This window comes from Ambystoma mexicanum, chromosome 3p (genome assembly GCF_040938575.1).
Source record: "Ambystoma mexicanum isolate Mex_15411 chromosome 3p, UKY_AmexF1_1, whole genome shotgun sequence".
Lineage (NCBI taxonomy): Eukaryota > Metazoa > Chordata > Amphibia > Caudata > Ambystomatidae > Ambystoma > Ambystoma mexicanum.
In genome coordinates this window covers 835,993,518-836,015,334 of record NC_090925.1, presented here as the reverse complement: position 1 = coordinate 836,015,334, position 21,817 = coordinate 835,993,518, and the positions used below count along the sequence as shown (strand labels likewise).

Genomic DNA, 21,817 nt, shown 5'->3' with positions numbered 1-21,817 from the left:
TACTTATTAAATGCAACTCTATTTTCATTAATGGTGGCAACGAGTAGACATGCCTTGAATCTGGTTCTGCAAAATAAGTATTTAGCTATGTGATGATGATTTTTTTTTTTAAAAGAACAAAAGGAATGCACTTTCTCAAGCATTTACACAAAACATAACATGCAACAAACACATGAACCCTCCATAAGTAGCATTTTCTGTAAAGTCGTGATTGGCGCGATTCACGGATTATGGTTTGAGGACCCTTTTTTGAGGCGTGGTAGGCACACTTTTTTTGGGTGTCCGCGTCTATTTCCTGTCCCAGTCCAACCTTGGGTAAGCAAAGTTGTCTTTGGTACAGGCACATATTTGTCCTCTAAAATGGAGGGCACACGACATACAGATCCACACTATGCCAGATAGAAACTTTTCAATATTGGTAAACAGGTGAACACTTCATCTGTTGGTAACATAAGTATATTGATTTGTGATGAGCTCCAGTTGGCAATGGAGATCCTTCATACACACATACGCACGTGCACACACACACATGCTGTAGCGAGCAAAAGCAAAAGAGAAACAAGGAGACACTACAACAATATCATTTTACCCACGTAATACTTCATTCTGTTTTTTTTTCAAGTTGAGCAGCACAAAAGGCAGAAGAAATACAGCAAGATTTTAAACCAATATTTTTTTTTGTTTTAACATGCAAGCATTTTCAATCTTTTGAGACACTTTGCATTGACACTTCCAGTTAAGTGAGTTATTAAAATCTAAACCTTAACCGTCAATAAGGACTGGTCTGCTTTACACACATAAAAATATTGGAACGTAAACATAACAGACAACATTTTAATGTTGGCCGGGCAGCCTTCTAGCAGGTCATTATATTTGGTCCTTTAATGATGGCATCATCAAACCAGCGATGATGATGTCATCGGCTAAAAAACAAACTGAAAAAGGGTCTCGGTTCACAACAAAGAGATTGATTCCAATGAAAGGCAGACAGTGAGTGAAACAGAAGAAAGACAAACAGTACATAGATATCAATTAAAAATGGTACACAGCATTGGCTAAGCTATAATCAATTTTGTTAATGACAACTAAAATGCTAGCAGCTCCTTATTTAGGAACCTCTACACTGTAAAACGGACTGTATGGTAAAATAGATGACTCTGGGGTGCCACTGCGTTTATCCTCTGTCCTCTAGCAATGAAGTTTAGCTTAGATGCCTACATGTTAAGTTAGCAAGTGCTTATGGCACTGTACAGTTTTCATTGTAGCCGTTTGCCACCACAAAAAGACGAGGGCACATTAATGATATGTTTTAATTCAGCGCACTCCCAAATATTCTCTCCTAAGTATTTTTCTGTTTTTTCCAAAATCCTCATGGTTAAGTCCTCCAGGTGAATCTGTATTTTGCCAACAGCTGCAACTGAACAATATGTAAGATGGTAAAGGCAGAAATTATGTTACACTAAAAGGTCACATGTAATGTGCAGCTGATCTAGCTCGTGGAGCTGACGAGAGATATTATGGAGTCTATAAATTATGCTTGGAGCTTCCTATCATGGTGAAAAACCACATAAATTTGGCAGGCTCGGACTAGCCATTACCAGGTTTGCTGACCCAACATTGAAGTGTGGGCCAATTTTCTGTGTAAAATGGGCCAGTTGTTTGGTCAATGTGGGCCAGTTTGACAGTTACTAACCATTGGCACTAACCAAATATACCTTAAAATGTGTATGTCCCAGTAAGACATTGTTGTTTGGGTATACCCAACCTGGCAGAAGAGAAAGGAAATGATGTCAAGGGAGAGTGCAACATGGCTTCCTCATTTTCCAGAATAACAGCAGAAACAGGAAGTGATGTCGCAGTCAAGGGGGATCTAGCACAATTCCTAATCTGGCTACCATTTGTTCAAGCTAGTTAGGGACAATGCATTATTAAGATGTGTCTTGCCCCAAACGCACTATAATCTAAAAAAGGGACAATTGTCGTTTCAGTTCAGGGCAAAAGATGTCTCTTAGCCTGAATATGTCGCAAGTTCCTATCGGGAAAGTGCTCCCTGTGAGCTGAACAGGTCAACTCAAACTCAAACTGAAAGGTCAAGCCTGAATGGAAAGCAATGCCATTGGCAACCAAGGAGGGCACCTTTCTAACAGCAAAATTATAGCAAACGTTTTGTATTCTCAGAAACAAAAAAGACCCAATACTTGAATGCAAATGGCCATAAATTCTCCATTGTTAATGTTTGATAGAGCATTCCATCTCAATTATATTTACCATACATATAGCAGTTATTTAATAAAGTCTTATGGGACCATTTTAGTGCTTCTACTTGTATCTCGTGTTTATTGCATTGCGCTGATATACTCTTTTTTTCGTAGTGACCTTTACATAAACATAATGGCTATGTCAGGTGTATACCGTCCAGGAAGAACACTGTAACCAACTCAAATATGCAGGAAGTCATCGTTAGACAGAAGTGAACTTGTAGTGCAGGCACAAGTTTCTTGGTACTATGCTCTTGTGCGAGGTACAGGAAGTGAAGTAAGACGCAAAGCCACAAAGGGCAAAGAAATTTCGTCACGGAGTAGGACCATGCTTTGCAGGATGCCCCAATGGAAAGACAAGCAGAAACAAATGTCAAATGGAAGGCCATTAGTATGTGGTATTTGTCAGGTGAGTGGGATTGGCAAAGCATGGAAATATAGGATAGGCCTCCATAAATGGGCACTTCCAGCTTTGTAGTAGGTGAGAAATGGACAACTCTTCACATTCTCCCATGGTTCAGGGCTTCCAGGAGAGTATGGAAAAAGCAGAGTGGCAGAAAATGAAATGCAGAAAAAAATGGTTAACTTGAATATTTTCCTGAGATTTCGCCCACTGTATTGGCAATCATTTTCTGCCCTATTTGTAGAAAGAAATAATGTTTGTTAAGGCGTAGAGGCATACATGGTATTAAAAACACTCTGGTGGAAAAATGTTCCAACCAATAGTTTCTAGTGGGTGGCTGGAATAACCTAGTCCTATTCTTAGATCCTACTCAAAAGAACATCTCCTTGGTCTCTAAGATTAGGTTGTGGAAAACATTTTATTAAACATCCCTTCCCAGGAGACAGCCCACCTGTTCTTCCATTAACAGAGCCTCAAACAATTGTGGTGGGGCTGCTCATTCTCTTAAGAGAGACACACAATCTCTTATTTAAAAGAATACCACCAATGTCGACTGTAACTCAAATTACACTTCTCTGTGATGGAATTCAATGATACTTCTAGAGACAAAGTGCCCTGCCTTCACGAATATTTAGAAGATTAGTAAATCTCCCAATTTAGATAGCAGTTGAAAGTGTTACTGCCACTATCCCCACCTTTCAACCCACTAGCAAAAAAAGACTATCAACACTTGGGCAGATTCATCATATTACCCAGGAGGACACCCCAATAGCAATGATGAACTTCTAAAATCACAAATATCATATTAAACTGTTCTGTGATAGCAGATACTTGGCGTGCTGAAAACATGGCTCCCCAAAGAATTATAGCACATTCTCAATTTTCCATGACTAAAATACAAATAGAACAGGACATTGTTAAAAAGAAGCGAAGGGCAAAACAGTCTCTCAATGGCACTGTTAGCGAAGGTCAATACTAGGAGACAACCACAATGATCATCCGTTTTACAGTGTAGTTTTGAAACCAATCATTTACTTGCCATTAGTCCAAGACAATGTATATCTGCGTGTTCCGAGTTTGTTCCCATGATGTTGTGCGCTTGACACCGCTGCTCCTCCTGTCTTCCCCAGGGGAGTCTCTGCATTGATGGCCAAATGTCTCCAATGTCTTAAAAGGAAATCAAATCATTTCTCAGTGATCGACGGGCTGGTAATGATGAGGTGAAGTCAAAGGTGGAGCCGGATATAATACTATCATGAGCACTCTCCTTTGACCTTTTTTGGTGCAATGGCAGTAGCAAGGTCAGTGTTTTTACGGGCACAGGCAGTGTCCGAAAGGCGTAGGTTTGGAGGAGACAGGCCTTGAGCAAGCACACAGGTGGTAAGGCAAATAGTGTATGAAAAGCAAGAAACTTACAACCACACATCTAGAAAGAGGCACATGTATATACACACACACAAACACACACACTCCCGCACATATGCACACCCCAACACAGGTAAAACAATGTTTTGTTGAAATTGAAACCATATTAGGATTGTTTCTCTTTTTTTTTTTAACATTTTCCTTTTCTGTTCTTCAAAGTGAAGGTTTAGTAATTAGTAGCTTACATAACCGACCACACTAGGACAGACGTCACACACCAGAAATTAACTAAAGGAAACCAGAAAAAGGAAGGCAAAAAAGAAGCAATAAGATTGGCTTCTTTGACAAAAATACTGCATAAAACATCACTTCCACCCAAAGGGGAGGGAAGGAAAACATCTTTTACACTGCACACAAAAGGGACGCATCAAATAACACTATAAAATACACAACTGAAAATGTAAACATTTCTTGGTCGTATGTCATCATATAATATAATCCCAACGTTAATAAATCAATGAAAAAATAAATACAAAAATGTTTTTTTTTAAAGAAAAAAAAGAAACAATGTGGCGTCTCTTTCAATTTGTGATGCAGAATTTCTTGTGTAAAGTCCTAATTAAGGAGCCAACAGAAGTTGGATATTAGCCCCTGTTCTTTTTTCATTTGTATTTCAACTAAGTAAGTTTGATCTTAAATAGGGGCCATCAAAGATACCCCACAAATATCCAGAAGGTGTATTACCTGTGTGCTGTGTTGTCCTATGTGGACAATTCTGTACATTTAACAAGAACCCCTAGTGCTTTACAAACCCTTTTGAACACCTATAATGTCTACATGTCTACTTGAGGGTTCTATACAAATGTTGCCAAAGTTAAGATTACGATAATGGCGTCCAGTAAATGCTACTACTCCTTTTATTTGAAAGGGGTGGCATAAGAGCAGGTAACATAATCCACATATTTTGGTTGACAGATGCTGCAGTCATTAGGATGGGTTGCATACATGCAAAGGCAATATTATTTAATGGCTCACAGTAATAGCGACATTTTTAAATGTGCAACTTTTTTTAGAGCCCAACCATTAGAACCTGTGGTGACTCTTTGCAAAGTCAAAGTTACAGCTTTGGCTATGTATGGCTCAGAGGTGTCGGGATATGCCAAACCCCATTTGCTACAATCCGTAGGAAATACCTTCATAATATGCTTTTAAAGCACCAACCTTTGTTGTACAAGAAGAGATCGACCTTGACTAATTAGTGGATACTCTTCAGAGTAACCCAATTATTCCATGGGCCATTTCTAGATCCAATAACACTCTATCTTTAAGCAGTTGAAGGGATTTGCTGCAAAGCAGTAAATACACCATGTCCATTGGGTAACCTACACAAAAAAAGAAGTAGCTAATATAAAGCTAGAGTGTTGGTTTAATTTAAAGTTAATTTGGTTGAGATGCTACATTTCTGCTCTGGGAAACAATGCAAGACGTTCTAAAAGCAAAGAGGGAAGCAAGTGAAATGATTACACCTCGCATGAAGGTGTATTAGTCGTTATAGCCTTTTCCCATATTGGCCAGCCATTTATCCTAAATTCACAAATCATCTACTTACAAACTGAAATATCATCTCCTCCCAACTGTGACAATGGGCCTCATTACAAGTGTGGCTTTCTGGAAACAAGGGTCCCAGTAAGCTTACTGGCACCCTTGTTTCCGGACCGCCACACTATGAGTCTGCCTGCAGGTGCCGCTAGGCCCGGCAGGTCTGACCCTGCCGGGCACAACGGCCCCAGTAGGCAGACTCATCACGGAAGCACAGGCAACGTTAGCAACAGTGCTTCTGTGAACCCATTCCCATGGAATTTTATGGGACTCCACGGGAATGGGGACTAACATTTTCCGGCACCTAGCTTCCAGGTGACACCTGGAAGCTAGGTGCAAGAAAGGTGTTACGGGGTCGGCGGCAACCCGCCGGTGCTACTCGTAATGAGGCCCAATGACTTGAAAATAGTGTGGTCAGGATTTTCAACATTGCAATTGCCTGTTTCGTCTCACTTTTTAATATTATGTCACAAATAAGCTACTGTAAGGAAAAGAAAGCTCAAAGCATAAAAACTTTTACCAAGAAGGCCCTGCTTAACTACGTATTTTACCTGTATTGTATTAAAACATATCTTGCAACCTCCACTTGTTATAAAAGTGTGGACTATAAATACATGATGATATTGATTCAGTGGGGCCAGTTTCTATAAAATGTCTATATGTCTGTTCTGTAATATTTGCTCAGTAATATTTACTGACTGTATTTATTGCACAAGCTTTCTGACTTTAATAATTGCACTTTATTGTGAGATTTGCTGCTAATGTCATGTATTTGTGTTGATGTTCCCTTGGATAATTATTTATAGATATCAGTCTATGAAGTTATATTTTGGACCTATGGAACCTTTTCCCAATGCTCACGTTCATAGTGCTTACTTTTGTGCACCAATGTTTCTACTCATATAAGTACTGTAATGTTTTATATGTTGTATCTGTGGTTTTATGAGATTTTGTTCTGCTGAAATAAAGCTTTTTTGATTGATTGAGCAATTGAATCAACACATAAACTCAGAGCTCAGAAATGTTGGTCAGGAAGACTGAACATGTTTTCATGGAGAGAGAGGTGACTGCATATTTCACAGCAAACCATAGAGATGAGCAAATTCCTTGGACGCATATTCTGTGTGCTATGTGAGTCTAGAACCGATGCCTTTGGCTGCGAAAGCCTGCATCCTGGAAGACATAATAAGCTACAACAGCGAAGTGAATTGGACAATTAAAAAGATACTCGCCGCCGTGACTACCATATTTACAGTTCATAGTCCACTTTCGCCCATACTTTCAGGATGTCTGGTAAACAGAGACAGGGCTGGAACCATTAAGCACAGCAAAACTCATTAACTGAAAAAGCAAAACAATGTCCTCCTCTGCCACACTCTTATCAATCATCCTCAGACAGGACAACTGATAACAAAGCTGGTGTGAAGGAAAGAGAACTACCGACCAGTAGTACATTAGTCACTAAGGTGAGCAACTTTTGCATACTCCTGTGTCCAAACCCTTTGTCCTTCATACTTTAGGGGGAATCCAAACCATAGGAACTTCAGAGCTTGGCTTAACCTGCACTAGCCAAGCAGCTTTGGAAGGATGGGCGGATTCATTATCTCCCACTGAACTCGCGTCCATGCAATACTTTTTACAAAAAAATGTCAAGTTGCTGCTTTTGCCTTTGTTGCCTGGGGATGCAGGCTTTTGAGGGGGAGATATATTGGAACATACATTAATCTACTATTCAGTAATAATTAAGCAATATGCCCCTCGCAGCGGGGGCATTACTGAGTCAGGTAATGACCCGGGGCCTTCACGAGGGCCTAAATGAAGGCCACGGGGCTTTACCTGAATCGGTAATGCCCCCGCTGTGAGGGGCATATTGCTATTAGTACCGGGCCCACAAGATCTGCGAGACCGGGGTACTAAAAGCATTTTTTTCTGTCCCGAAAGACTGAGAAAATGGCCGCTGGGCAAGGGAAAACGGAGTCCGTTTTCCCTTTCCATGGCGGCCATTGGGAGCGGACGAGCTGGGAACAAGTCTGTTCCCAGCGCGGCTGCTCATTGGAAAAATCGAGAGAAGAAGGTAACTGGAGTTGGGAGGGCGGGGGGAGGAGGAAGGGAGAGGGGGAAAAAAAATATTTAAAAAACATACCTGGGTCCCTGGCGGGGCACGATGGAAGCCTCCAACTGTGTGGAGGCTAGGAGTGGCGATGGCCCCGCTTTGAGTCTCCGTACGGCTGGAGGCTGCCATCGTCCCCTGTCGGGGACAAAGCAAACAGAAGGTAAGTGGGGTTGGGAGGGTGGAGGAAAAACAACAACAAAAAAAAAAACATACCTGAATCCCCGGCAGGGGACGATGGAAGCCTCCAACCGTGTGGAGTTTCGGAGTGGGGATGGCCCAGCTTTGAGCCTCCTCATTGGCTGAGGGGCTGCAACGCCCCGGCCGGCGACAAAGGCATGGAATCCGAGGGATACCGGCTGGGTAATGCCCCCGGCGACGGCCAATCAGAATGGTTCTTTCATTCTGATTCTCCCTCGCGGGGTACTAATTATTATAATTGTTCATTCATAACGTGTTTAATACCAACAAGTGGTTTCTAAGCAGGGGATCAGGATTCAAACATGTGCTGTGCGGCGTTGTCTTGATTTCAAGAAAAATGCGTTGCCCCAGAGCTATTCTTCCTCCCCTGCCAGAAACCACCCATTGGCAATGGAAGCCCTTGAAGCCTGTTTACTGTATGGAGGCAGATGTCTTGGTTAATATGAAAGTTGCAAATGAGTTACATAGAAAGAGTCCTCAGAAATAGCTTGAAAGGTTTCAATGCTGTGAGTGACAGTCGTTCGGTGATTCTTACTGTGAAATATGAGCAACCAGGAAAGGCATTTTCCAAGTAAATTATTTGATATTTGAGGAGTCCATTGGTTTAAAGGTTTGATGGGCCAATGCTGAAGGAACCAGAGTGGATGAGGACATTCAACTGGAGGATATAAATGTAATAGTCTTTCTAGATACCTTTTGATCTTTGGGTGGAACAAGATAAAGAAAATGAAACTGGTTCTGAATTCCTGTAAGCACTTTGCGCTGTCAGGCAAATTTTGCATGCGTCCATTTGAACTCCTGAAATAGCTAGGATGGATCAAAATGGGGGTAATTGTTCAAAAAATAAATATGTGGGTCAACACATTGGTCTAAATATCTGGACATATAACCATGTTCTGTGGTATTGGGATCATGTAGGGGCTTTCTTAGATGTCAGTATATATTTCCAGAATTCCAGGAGACAACCAAAGGTGGCCCAGCATTAGAACTTCAGGTAAGAGGCTGCAAAGTGCATAGATTGAGGAGGGGTGAGAAACCAGCCAGAAGCTTCCTGAAACCAGGTGTTGCACATGTTAAGACAGAGAGGGCGAGAGATGGTTAAGTTGATGCGATCCTAGAACCATAAACTAAATAAACTGAAAAAAAGTGAGGGAAAATGTACTACTATCCTTGCTGATGTAAAGCACATCCACTTTAGTAACCATGAGACCCATGGCTCCAATTACCATATGATGGAAGGCATTCAATGAGGGAAATCAATAATGCTGAAAGATTTGATGCAGGGAAACCTATAAGGGAAGTCACATCCACTGCTAAATCATAAAGCCATAGATGAATAGGCAAGGAATTACTTTTACAGGAATGAATCACAAACTCTGTCACAAGAGTATTACGTGTAAGTACATCAACATTTGAAAATGTGTCATGAAGGAGTTATTCATAATGCCCGAAAGGCCAGATGAAAAGAGTAGATCCGTTCAATGCATGAACTGCTGAACAAACATTTGTGGGGTACACCACATGAATAAGCCAGACTCCCAGGTATGGATAAACACACATTCTTTGGAGACGGTGATGAGAGGCCAAGGCAGCCATCATCTTGGTAAAGACTTGTGTAGCCGAACTGACATCAAAGTGCAGCACTGTGTACTGAATTTGATTTTTTCCGATAAAAAATTGATGATGATGAGGCTACATTAGGATATATGGTTAGATCCACTGAATATATCCTGCTCACCTGACAAAGATAGATACATCTTTGCTGAGGAAATCATCTTGAACTTTTCTAGTGGTAGAACAATGAGGAGATCGGAATGGGTTCAGAATGTTGCACACATATGCCTGATGTTCACCACCCAATAATTTTTATCATAGAACATAGGACTTCTTTTATCGCTCATGTGAGAAGTAGTTTTCCCACCTGTAGCCGAGGATTGTTGCTCTCAGTGTGAACCAGCCGAGCATTAGATGCAATTTATGGTTGAAAGGTCAGGGGAAAACCCCTGCCTACCACAGACAGGGTCAAGGGATCCTTGGTGATTGAGAGCAATAATGGTAGGCATTGCGTTAATTAACCCATCATCTAGAAGATAAGGGTTATGATTTAGATGTGGGCAATATATATTTATTATTCACAGTTAAACATTGCAAAACAAGAATGAATCATCATAGAATGTCATAGAACAAGCATCAAGTTATGTGTTATCCAGCCTATATCCATCCTAAACCATTATCGAAAACAGTCCCATTCAAGGTCTCTAGTCTAATATTGGAACACTAGCCGATCTGATTATACATCCTTCTTATGGAAAACATTTATTCTTTAAGTTTTACTTTTTCTTTACTCTTAGCCTTGACATTTGTCGCTTTATTAACTAGTCTAAAATACAACATTCCCAATGATGCTGGCAGAACAACTTCATGAGGCAATAAGGCAGTTAAGGGGAAAATGTAAAGCAACATTGAAAAATAATAAAACCACTTGTACAAAAAACAGGGATATTTAAATGTGTAGAAGATTATCTGGTTGCCATAATTGATAGGGAACTCATGCAGGATTTATTGTAACCCTCCCTGAGCCTTGCAGGGTGTATTTCATGTGTATGCATGCCTACATCGGGAGAAACAAAGACACATAACATTGCTTCCTATTTGCTTTCAGTCATGTAAAACAATAGAAGTGTATACCTGTGATTTTATTCCCATATCATGCACTACAATTAAGGGGCAGACGTACACATTTACTCTGATGTTCCCAAAATATGCCACTTCTGTTATATAAATGAGGGAAGGACTATCCTGGTCCCTAAATAGCACAATTGACTAGAAGATTAGGATAGTGGATACCCCTTGTCACTTGGCAGATTTGGAATTTCCTTGACTTCTAACATTTTACTGTAGGATATGTTTCCATGGTAATGTGCTGAAGATCAGGCAAATAGTGGTTTTAGGGTGGTATAGTGGATTATCATTTCCTCTAGGCATGGTTATAATTTTCCCCGACTCTGTTGTTATGAATCTTCTTTCCCGAACTTGATAGGTGCCTGGGTAATTATGAATTGTTTAACATTTGTGGGTACTTTAAAAATTAGCTTAGTTTAGTTTGTTTATTTAGCTTAGCATGCGTGATGTAGTAATAAGTGTGCAGGTGGGTAGTCTCAGAGAATTATTCACTGGAAATGTTTGTAGTACAGAAAGTTCATATATGAAATAAAATTCAAATGATTAAGGCACTTCATCTGGGCCACCCTATGATGATAGTTGAAATTCATACAATTATTGGGATTTACTTAATGTACAGAAGAGCTCAATATGAAGCACACTAGAAAAATGTTTAAAAACAAATATTAACATATGAGCATCTTTTCACATCAAAATAAACAATCATGTTTTTCTCCACCACTTGATCCTCAATGCATGTTTATTCTGCCATGTGAAGAGACAAATTGGTAGGAAACAACCTGGGTGTTCAATGATGGATTCCCCTCATAAATGGACTAAATCATAGTGTCTGTTTAACATAAAACTCTTCCTAATTTAATCAAATATGTCTCTGGTCTAACAACCTTGTAAAGATTATAATTTTTTCGTGTCATTGTTTTGAAATTACATTTACCACTACCTTGATATGTAAAGCAGTGTTTTTCCTTTCCAGCATCATATACTTTGTTGGTGCATAGTCAATGATGGAAGATCATGGGAGTTTTAATCAAAAACATCTGGATGGAAATATAATGAGTAACCATGTATTAAAGAGTAATATCTATCTTTGAAATTACAATTTACAATCTTGCAAAATTCCCCTCTACAAGCTTCTGACTTTATGCAACTTTGGTGTATTGTCTGCAGTATTATTTACTTAGTTGCAAATACACACTTTCCAGTAGAGGTAGCATACCATAATCTTATGTCAGCTGCCTACATCAAAAGTCTGCAGATTTCACTGAGTCATAAACTAAGGCTAAAGGTCAGCCTCTTTTTCCTGAACATACTTCATTACATAATATTTAGAACAACTTTTAGTTATAAGCGATTGCTACAAAAAGTAGCCTGCATAGATGCAAATAGGAATCTGACATTACTGAAGTCAGTCCACACAGTGTACAACAGAAAGGCCTTTTTTATTATTGTTTTGGCATAGATTCCATTCAATGCCTTCGGTTATACCCCTCTTGTAGCTTTCTGTTAGAAATATCAGTTTTTGCTCCATGCAGCCTTAGATGGATTCCACAGTCATTATGGGGGTCATCACAGGTTGGGCGGAGTGGCAAAAATGCAGCGGTAACGCTATTACTGCCACATCACTGCTCCGCCAAATCCCGAGTTAGGGCGGAAAATAGGAGCTTTACCTCCAGCTTTTTGCTGCAGGTAAAGCTCTGTGCTTTCCACCCATTTTCGGCGCTATTACTGCGGCGCTAATAGCGCCACAGTAATGGCACCCAGAATGTCACATTGGGTCCAATGGACACAATGGGAATGGAGGTCCTACCACCCTCCCCCCCTCACCCTCTCCACGTAACTCGGGATCTGGTGCTAATAGCACCGGACGGAGTTGCAGTAATGCAATATGCATTGGGGTATTCCATTGGATTTACCGCCGGGACACCGCCAGCATTGCGATAGAGCCCTATATCTTTATGATGTGTTCATTTTAATATCATCCATTCTATGTCATTGTGCATGTGCATTTTTCTGGGCATAATGTTGAACCATTAGAGCTGTAAGAATTTGTTGTGTATGCATCTCCAGGGCTTTCAAGTCTTGTTTTAATGTTCCTTTTTGTCTTGCCTATATATAGGAGACTACATTGGCGCCAAATTACAAAATTAAAGAATGGAAGGCCCCACATATGTGTGGGTATTTGTGTATACATTTTTGGTTGTAATGTTGGTTCGATATCATTCCTAATAATCTTATCTTTTCTGGAAGTGCATACAGTTTGAATGTGAACAAAGGTTGACCCATATCACTACCTCTACTGTTCCAAGATTTTCCAGTGCTTGTGCACAATATTTTTAGCTTTCATTGATAAAGTGCAATACATGCTCACAAACACTAGGCAACCATTAGTGTTTGTACATTATATTTGTTCTACAATAGTCTCTCTCTGGCTATTGCCAGCTCTCTTTTTAGCTCTTTCGATCTATTTGTTGGGATCCCCTCTTGCCTGTAATTTGTTCAAGAGATGTTCTGCTTTTATCATATTTGTACTGTTCCTGTGGAGTCTTAGAAATTGTTGATACTGCAAACTGTCTCTGATTTACAGTGGAATGATTCATAGCTCAGAAGAGCATTCCTGTGTGTAGGCGTGTTATACATTTTACTTTGAAGGTGTCTTCTGTTTTGTAAATCGTAAGGTCTAGGAAGTTGACTTCATGTTTATTCTTTGTTGATGTAAATTTAAGGTCGGGATTGATTCTGTTTATATTTATCCAATTAATTCCTTTTCTTTCTCTTCACTCCCCTCCGATACTACAAAGACATCTTCTGTGTATCTTTTACATATGTTAATGTGTTGTCTTTATAGATTAGTCAAATCATACACATGTTGTTTCTCAAATGCTTCAACATGTAGCTTTTCCATATTGGTAGCCACAATGGCTCCTATGGTTGTTGAATCTATTTGATGATACACCATGCCGTCAAATTGAAAGATGTTCTTGTGACCAAAACTCCAATTCTTTAGGTTCTTCTGAAGGGCTTTCTCAGGATGAATGTGTGCTAATATTCTTAGTTTTTCAGTCTGCAGGATTTTGGTAGAGAGGGACTATGTATCCATCGTCATCAGAAGTGTTTCTTCATATTTCACCCCAGTATTCTCTACTAACCTAATCATGTCTGTGCTATCTTCAATGTAAGATTTCATAGAGGGAATATGTTTATGCACGATATCCTGCCGTTCAAAATATTACTCACAAATACAAATCAAGTGATGCAGCCAATGTACATGCAACTAGCCTTACCCCTGGAAGCGCCCATATTCAGGTAAGAAGATTCATCACAGTAGATGTGGGGATAATTATCACACAAAAATATTATAATCATGCATAACGAAAATGATACTCCACAACACTACTCTAAAAGAACTATTTTGTGACCTTCAGCACATTTCTGGAGAAACATTCTGAAATGAAACATAGAAGTCAAAGAAATTACAAATCTGATTAACACCATCCCAAGTGTCAAGGGGTATCCATTACCCTAATCTAAATAATCAGCCTAACCCAGGGGCCGCAACAAGGTTAGTTCTTGCTTTATTTACAGAACAGAAGAGATGTGTTTTATGTACCTCAGAGGGAATTTGTACTTCTTCCTTTCATTGATAGCGCTGCCACCTAAAGAACTGGGGTTCATGATAGGAACAATGAATTCACAGGTATAAATCTCTTATTTTACATGAAGGGAGACAAATAGGCAACATGGTTATATTTGCTTTGATTCTCCATATGTAGGCATGCATAATACATAAAGTACGTCCTGCATGGATCACTGTACACTCTGAAACACTTGTGTACGAGCGCGATAGAAATAAAATATCAATCAATCAATTGATGGTGCAGTAATAAGGCTAAACAAGTGGAAGTGAAACCAAGAAGACTTAGGTAGTGTTAAAATGAAAGGCTGTCAGTAAGAAGCAAGTATAACAAGACCATCTATTGTCTTCATATCAGAAATGAGAAAATCAGACATGAATGTATCAGTGATAGTTATAGGCAGGATATCGGATATCACATGAAATTAGTACAAAAAGTATGTATCTATTAAGAAACAGTGGTGATATTTTTAGGAGTGGCCAAAAAGCATAGTAGCCATACAATATAAGTGTAGATTGTAGTCAAGTACAAGGAAACTTATCACTGGGCTCCAATACTGAAGAAAAACACTCCCGATCTCCTTGTCCTGCAGAAACCTCTGAAACAAGCTTGGTGGTGCTCTCCAAAAGATCGTCTCGCAGTGTGAAAGGATGTCAACTAATGCAAGGAAAAAATAGCATTGCAGAAGAAAGCAGTTTCCAGGTGTTGTCAGGGCACAAATATTAAACGTTCGAGGTAGTTAGCTTCTAAAGTTGAATAGTGTTGGAAAAAAAAGGGGAGTAGAAAGCAGGTAGCGTAGGCTAAAACAAGATGCCCACAAACGATGAGCTGTTATCTAGTTGCACAAGTGTAGACAAAAGGATGGATTTCAAAAACCAGAGGATTTTGGGTGGCAAGTGGGGCACTGCACCTGCTCATGTGACCTAACTTTGCAATCAAAATGAATGTTCTGTGCAATACAAAATGGCTCCAGTTCTGTCCAAGTTGGATGGACATCTCAAAGTCAAAAGAAAGGAGGAAAGGACACAGGATGTAGGATTATGGGGAACTGTTTTACTTTTTGCAATACTCCCTCTGGGCTAGGGGTCTGCAACCTTTGGCTCTCCAGATGTTTTGGACTGCAACTCCCATCAGACCTAACCAGAAAAATCAATGGTGTGGAATCATTGGAGTCTTAGTCTAACCCATCTGGAGAGCCACTTGGGTCGTTAGATGTGTAGCTCAACATTCATCACCTCCACCATCACTTCTGCTTACTACAGCCTCATCTGCAACTCACCCAACGACAGCCAAAGCATTCATTGATGTGTTAGTGCCCCTGAGTTATTACTAAAATGATCTCCTCCTTGGTCTCCCACCCTTCTCAGATGAAGCCCTCAAAAGTCTCTGCAACTTTGCTATCTGGATGCTGTTATTCCTATATGTATGTATGGCATATATAAAGAGCAAACCCAGCTAAGAAGCAATGGAGCACTGCACATTGATGTTGACATGTATGAAGCAGGGGTATCAGAGGTAGATGGGATTAACATTGGAAGGAGGGGAGCTCCGAATGTAAGAGAAGTAGGGTGGAGTGGAGCGATCATCATTAGGCAAGATGCTCTTTGAAGAGTATTGTCTTAAGGAATTTCCTGAAGTGTAGGTTGGTGTGAGCAGGTCTGATCTGTGCTGTTAGTATGTTCCTGACTCAGGGTGCAAATTGGGCCCATTTCCCAATTTCTTTCCACTTTTCAGTTGGTTGTTTCCACTGTGGCAATGTTGTGGCTTCTTGTAGTATGATGACCCCTGGACATGGTGAGTTTCTCATAAAGTAGAGTGCTGTTTTGGTTTTAAATGCTTTGTAGGGGTTGCAGGCTGTTGTGGTGTGCTTGTTTCACCTGAGAAAATGTAAAAAGGACGCAAAGATCCCTTTGACCTTTGGAAACTGTAGTTCTCACAAGGTTAGCCAGAGAAAGTTAAAAAGGGGAGCCCCAAGGACAGCTCAGCAACAATAGGCAGTATGTGCCAAGAGTTTTCAAAGAGGATAACTTTTAAAATGCTCTATGTAGAGTCTTAAAAATAACACCCATAAAAGGAGTAAAAGACTCTGAGTGTGGAAAAAGGTTCCCACTCACTGAGGGATAAGGACAAATAATCCACCAGTAAAGCAAAATGTTCTGGGGTTGATTGACACAGGTCAGGAAGATGTATCATTGCTATGAAAATCTTACCTAACAGTCGATGTAGGGATACAAGCCTTGGCCTTCTGTAGGAGTGTTAGTGTCTTCTTGGCAATGTGTGTTTTAAATGAACAATCACTGTCACTGTCAATGGTGAAGACAAGAGATTTTCCACTGGGAGAAGAGTGGAGGCATGTATCCAATGAGCTTCATTTACATCAGCCATTTCTGGTCTTGGGAATGCTTAGTGCTGTTTTCTAAGAGAATGCGTATGATCTTGGTAAGGTAAGGTCGAGCTTCAGGTAGGTACTTGACGTCCAGGCTTGGAGAAGAAACAGACAGTGCACAAGGTGATGGATGTCATTGGTGCAACTGATCCTTAAGTAGATCTTTTCCACCTGCTTGTAAGGAGCTCCTCAAGAGGTTTGATGTAGAGGTTCAAGATGACAGGTAGATAGGATACAGCCTTGTGTAACTCGGCAGGCTACTGGGTGGTACAGTAATCAATGGCTCAACTGGGCGTCTTGGTGTCTGTTGGAGAGGTAAGAAGTGAACTGCTGCAGGATTGTTCGATCATAGTCCAGGTGCATGGCAAGGATGTGGAGGAGGTCTACATGGCCATCAGTCTAAAGCCCAAAGAGAGGTTGATTAGTATAAGTAGTAGATAGGGGTTCCATTTTGTTCAGGATGTGGAAAGGGCTGTTGATAAACTGGATGTCAATTTTCTCTGTGCAGCACTGAGTCCTCATGGAGATTGCGCTAGGGCTCTTTTTATGATGCTGGACGGCAATAGTCTTCTTGATCACTATGCCGAGGAAGCAGAAATGCATGATGGCAGGATAATTAGCCAGGTCATCTGGGTCGAGTAAGGCCTTCTGCAGGAAGAGGATCCATCGCATTTTCAGTGTGGGAAAATTCCTCGCATGAGGGTTGCGTTGATGATGTTGAGTCGTGGTGCAAGAAAATCTCCAGTGAGGACCTTCACAATGGTGCAAAGAGAGGGTATCATCTTTGAAGGTGTTAATTCAAGGTTTGTTAGAGTGTTGGTCTAGTCTTCTGCTGCTGTAGTATTGAATTTAGTTTGTGGTGTGATGTTTTTTGCCAATGTGTTGGCTTTTCTTCCCATATTGTTTTGGAAGAAGTTGTTGATGGTGTTGCATTTGTTGCTGGATTGCAGTATTGTAGGGTCTGATAGAGGGATTGTGCAGTGCTTCAATGCTTGGATGATAGCTTTGCTCTATTTGGATGCTTCCCTGTTGGTTGTTGTGTAGTAGTGTGCTTTGGCTGTGCTGATTAGTGTCCTGCTTGCTGAACAGAGGATTCTCGGAATGATGAGGGCTTCTTATTCATGGGATTTCTCCAGAACTTTTCTTGAATGTGGATAGCACACTGGCGGTCAGTGAGCTCCTCTGTGTACCAAGATGTGGAGAGCTTATGTTTGATAAATCGACTTGCAATGGTGCAGGGCTGTTGGTCTCAGTTAGGTTGTGGTTGAGTGTGCTGAGCTGGTCATTGATATTCTCTGTGGGGTTGAAGGCGGAGGTCTACCTGTTGCAGGTTCCTTGCAGTGAACCCATGGAGACGTTTTTAATGGAACTGTGGGATGACTTGGTTGGCTTGAATTGACCTTGGGGAACAAGAGGTGTGTGTGTGTGTGGTAGTGCAGGATGAGCATGGCGGAGAGATCATCCAGTGTAAAGGTAGGGGCAATACATGCGATGGCTGAAGAGATGGTGAATACCAGGTTGATAATGTGCCTTTGTTTTCGTTTGGTTCTGTGATGAGTCTCTTAATGTCCTTTGTGTTGAGCAGTTTCAGTAGAGCCACTATATTTTCTAGGTGCAAGATGACATGTTTGAGATTAGTTGTTTTGTTGACATGATGAGCTCTTTGTGTGCTCTACTTACACATCCGCTTACTGATCTTAGGCAGAGTTGCCTTCTATCCATCAACAATCACTACATATATACTTAAAGCTGTTTTTCAAATTCATTCATAATCTTATATTGAATATTCCATCTCCTTCTACAATCCAATTTGACCTTTCTTTCTCAAACCTGTAATTGTCTTACCATCCAAAAACCACCCTAGACCATTCCTGATTTCCATCATTTTAGTGGTATTTCTTTTGCAAATATGTCCTTTTGTTGAATGATAACAGGGGCTCCTGATTTAAGGACCTCCCTAAACTGAACTCTTTGTTAGATAATACTAGTTCGTACAGCTCCTCTAATTTCTGGCGGTGTCATGATGCTGAATGTTCATTTTCCAGAATACACATTCAGCATAGTGAAAAGCTGCCCAACTAACATACTTTACACAAGAAAACACACTGCAAGAGGACGTCAGCTAAAAACAAAAGAAAAAGAAAATAATAAAAAAGAACATGAAATCAATAACATGATAGGCTGTCAAAATAATCATAACTAAAAAAAAGGAACCTTTTGCGAGGGTGGTGGTATTGACTTTCATCAGCCTCAGGCCGAAAACAAATGCAACCTACTGTTAAAGGAAACTCAAGTTAAATGTGCTGGTGTTCCATTTAAGGGCCACACAGGATCTGCAAATAAAACATGGCAGTCATTTTGTTTTTGTGTTTTTTTCTCTCTCCTCGACACAGTCACAAAAAGAGTTCATAAAACGGCTTTTGAAATTCATACATTTATGTACATGGTTTTTGTGTTTTATATTGTATTTTTTAGGAGTTTTATCTCTATTTCCTTTTTGATATGTGTGGTGTAAATAAAATAGGAAAAGAAAAAATATATATAGTTTGGGAACTCTATTTTTTCCCTGATGATAAACATGAGTATATCTTTCAGTCAAAAAATAAATAAATGGATTCCAAGAAATAAAAATATTAAGGTTAGCAAATACTCCACAGACTACAATTTACCATCTACATTTAAACATTACACGGCTCAAGTACCAAACTTTTTTTTGTTAGTATTTCTTTAGATTTTGTTTTTTCTTTTGATTTAAAAAAGAGCAGTAAATCGAAGTTTAATTTAGTGTATCAGCAGCTGGCACCACTGGGGCCCTTGGTTTTAGGGGTTGCAAATACTCTGGAATACAACATTTAAAAAATGTCACCTTCACTTTAAGGACTTTCACATCTACAATTCAATTACAGACCCTTATATAGGTCTGGCAATATGCCTTCAATTTACAAGCATATTTCTTATTTATGAATTAATTTCTTTTAACCAATGGGAAGCCTAAAAAAATATTTGTTTACATTTACTATAAAAACATAACATGATATCATACATAGCCCCACTAGGCAATTGTATGGTTCATAATAAAAAGTTGTATTAACAAAATGTTATTAAACATTATTTTATTTTCTGAATCCTTATTTAGAATTGTTCTATTTATTACACGGTGCAACCGTAGGAGCCCAGCAACCAGCATTAATGGATGCCCTGCTCAACCATAGAGAAGAGTTATTTTCTACAGAAAAGTGCATGGCGGGTGCCCTGTGAGGATGGGCTGAAAGACAGATTATCAGATAAAGCACTGTAATATATTTTTCGAAAGAGCGCCACTAACAGCCAACTCCTGACCCAAGGAGCAGCCATTGTTTGCCCAGGCAGAACTCACTGTAAACACAAAGAAATCCGAGAAAATACATTCTTTAAAAACAGACTTACAAAAAACACCCAAACATTAAAAAAATAATCTTCACAAGATACTGTAAAACACACAACAAAGGAAATACATCAACAATATTTTTTGCAAAAAGGTTACTAAAAAAATAATACTTGTACATGCAAGTTCTTAAAGTCCTCCCACAATGCATTGCATCAGTTATTGTCCTGCTTTTACTGATATAAAAGCCTAGGACGAAACAAAACAAAATACTTCAGGGAGGTGGTTAAAAATTCTTGAAAGGTCCACATTGACCCTCATTGGCTAGGAGTTAGTTGAAAGCTGTGTTCCCACGCCCTTCAGAAGGTTCTTCTGTTCAAGTCAAGATGGCTGCCTAGTGGGACTTGCATAGTCATATCCATTGGAACTGACAGTGTACAAGGATGGACAGTCCAACCTTGGCCATGTCCAAATCATGCGGACATCTTGGAGAAGGTGCTCCCTTTCTTCAATCTAGAGGCAGTGGGAGTGTACAAATTGGGACCACGATTTCTGTGTTAAATCAATGGAAGTTCAAACAGCTCCTAATGATTTAAAAAGCATAACAGGCATCAATATTTCCAATAAAATTACATTACGGAAATAGCACTTTTTGTTGGACTTTAAATTTTGGTTCATATTCTTAATAAAGTAATTTAGTGAGGGTTGCTTCGGATTCTGAAATAGTACAGAAATCATTTTTTCCATCAGTACTATGCCACCGCAGAAGATAGTTTCCACACAGACTGGCTGCCAGTCTGGCCTGAGTTCTCTTTCTATTATGTCATTAGGTTACACTCTGGCCTTCATCTGAAGATCTCTACATCCCACTTCCTATGATGCCACTGGACGTCCTATGACACTGAAGGAAAGCCTCCCTGCAAACCACGCCCACACAGGACAAGCCATAAACTTTGATTTACTGATCAAATGAAGGGTTAACTTTAGGTAGCTGGAACCTGTGCTGTTTATGTTCACTGCATGTACATTGATTTGCTTTTTTGTAATGAATATTTTTAGTTTTCTTTAAATTTACTATGCAAGTGTTCCCCCAATTGAGGATGCTAGAACTACTCCCAGCACGACGCAGCAAATGATGATCATAATTTTCTTCTACATTACCCAAGAGTCCGCGAAGCAGTAAAAAAAGGAAGAGAAAGGAAAAGATAAAGACAAATTAGTTAAGTAAAATATTACATTTAACAGTGTTAGCCATTAGGTAATTAAGACAGTAACTGGCCGAATATTGTGTTGTGGTGCATTTTATACATCAACGGGGCTGGAGAAAGCCTGCTGATATCTGTTAATTTAAGTAAATAAAAATATGTTTAACAATAAAAATGTGTGTTCATCATTTTTAATGCAAAATATGTTTTGGTAAGCATGTTTTAACAATTGACAATGATGTGAAAAACTTAAAGGCAATAGAAGACATCCAGTATGATGTTTTCATACCATCTGGTAAACCGCTCTCTTTCTGATGGTCTTATTCTTCCACCCCAAAAACCATCCTTGATCACCCCTTTACTAAAAGAAACACTTCTGGTTTCTGAAACACCAAGCAGTTATCGGCCTATCGCCAACTGCCATTTTCTAATGAAAATCCGCAAAAAAGCTGTAATCATACAAATGCAAGAATTTGCCAAATCCCACAGCTTGCTTGGTGATCATCAATCTGGTTTTCAACCTGAAGGAGGCCCTGAGGCTGCATTACTTGATGTTAGAAAAGGCTGGCTCTGATATTTGTATAATCTTGACTCCTCTCTCCTGATAATGCT

The 21,817-nt window shown here is 39.8% G+C and overlaps 1 protein-coding gene across 1 annotated transcript in view; it reads right to left on the bottom strand.

Moving 5' to 3' along the window:
• Positions 1-580: 580 nt before the first annotated feature.
• The window catches only part of LOC138580963 (syntaxin-1B), a 509,119-nt gene continuing 487,882 nt past the window's right edge, over positions 581-21,817 (bottom strand). Inside the window, exon 10 of the mRNA XM_069651921.1 lies at positions 581-21,152. Coding sequence (XP_069508022.1) covers positions 21,075-21,152 — 78 coding nt within the window. The 3' untranslated portion in view covers positions 581-21,074. The remainder of the gene's footprint in view (positions 21,153-21,817) is intronic.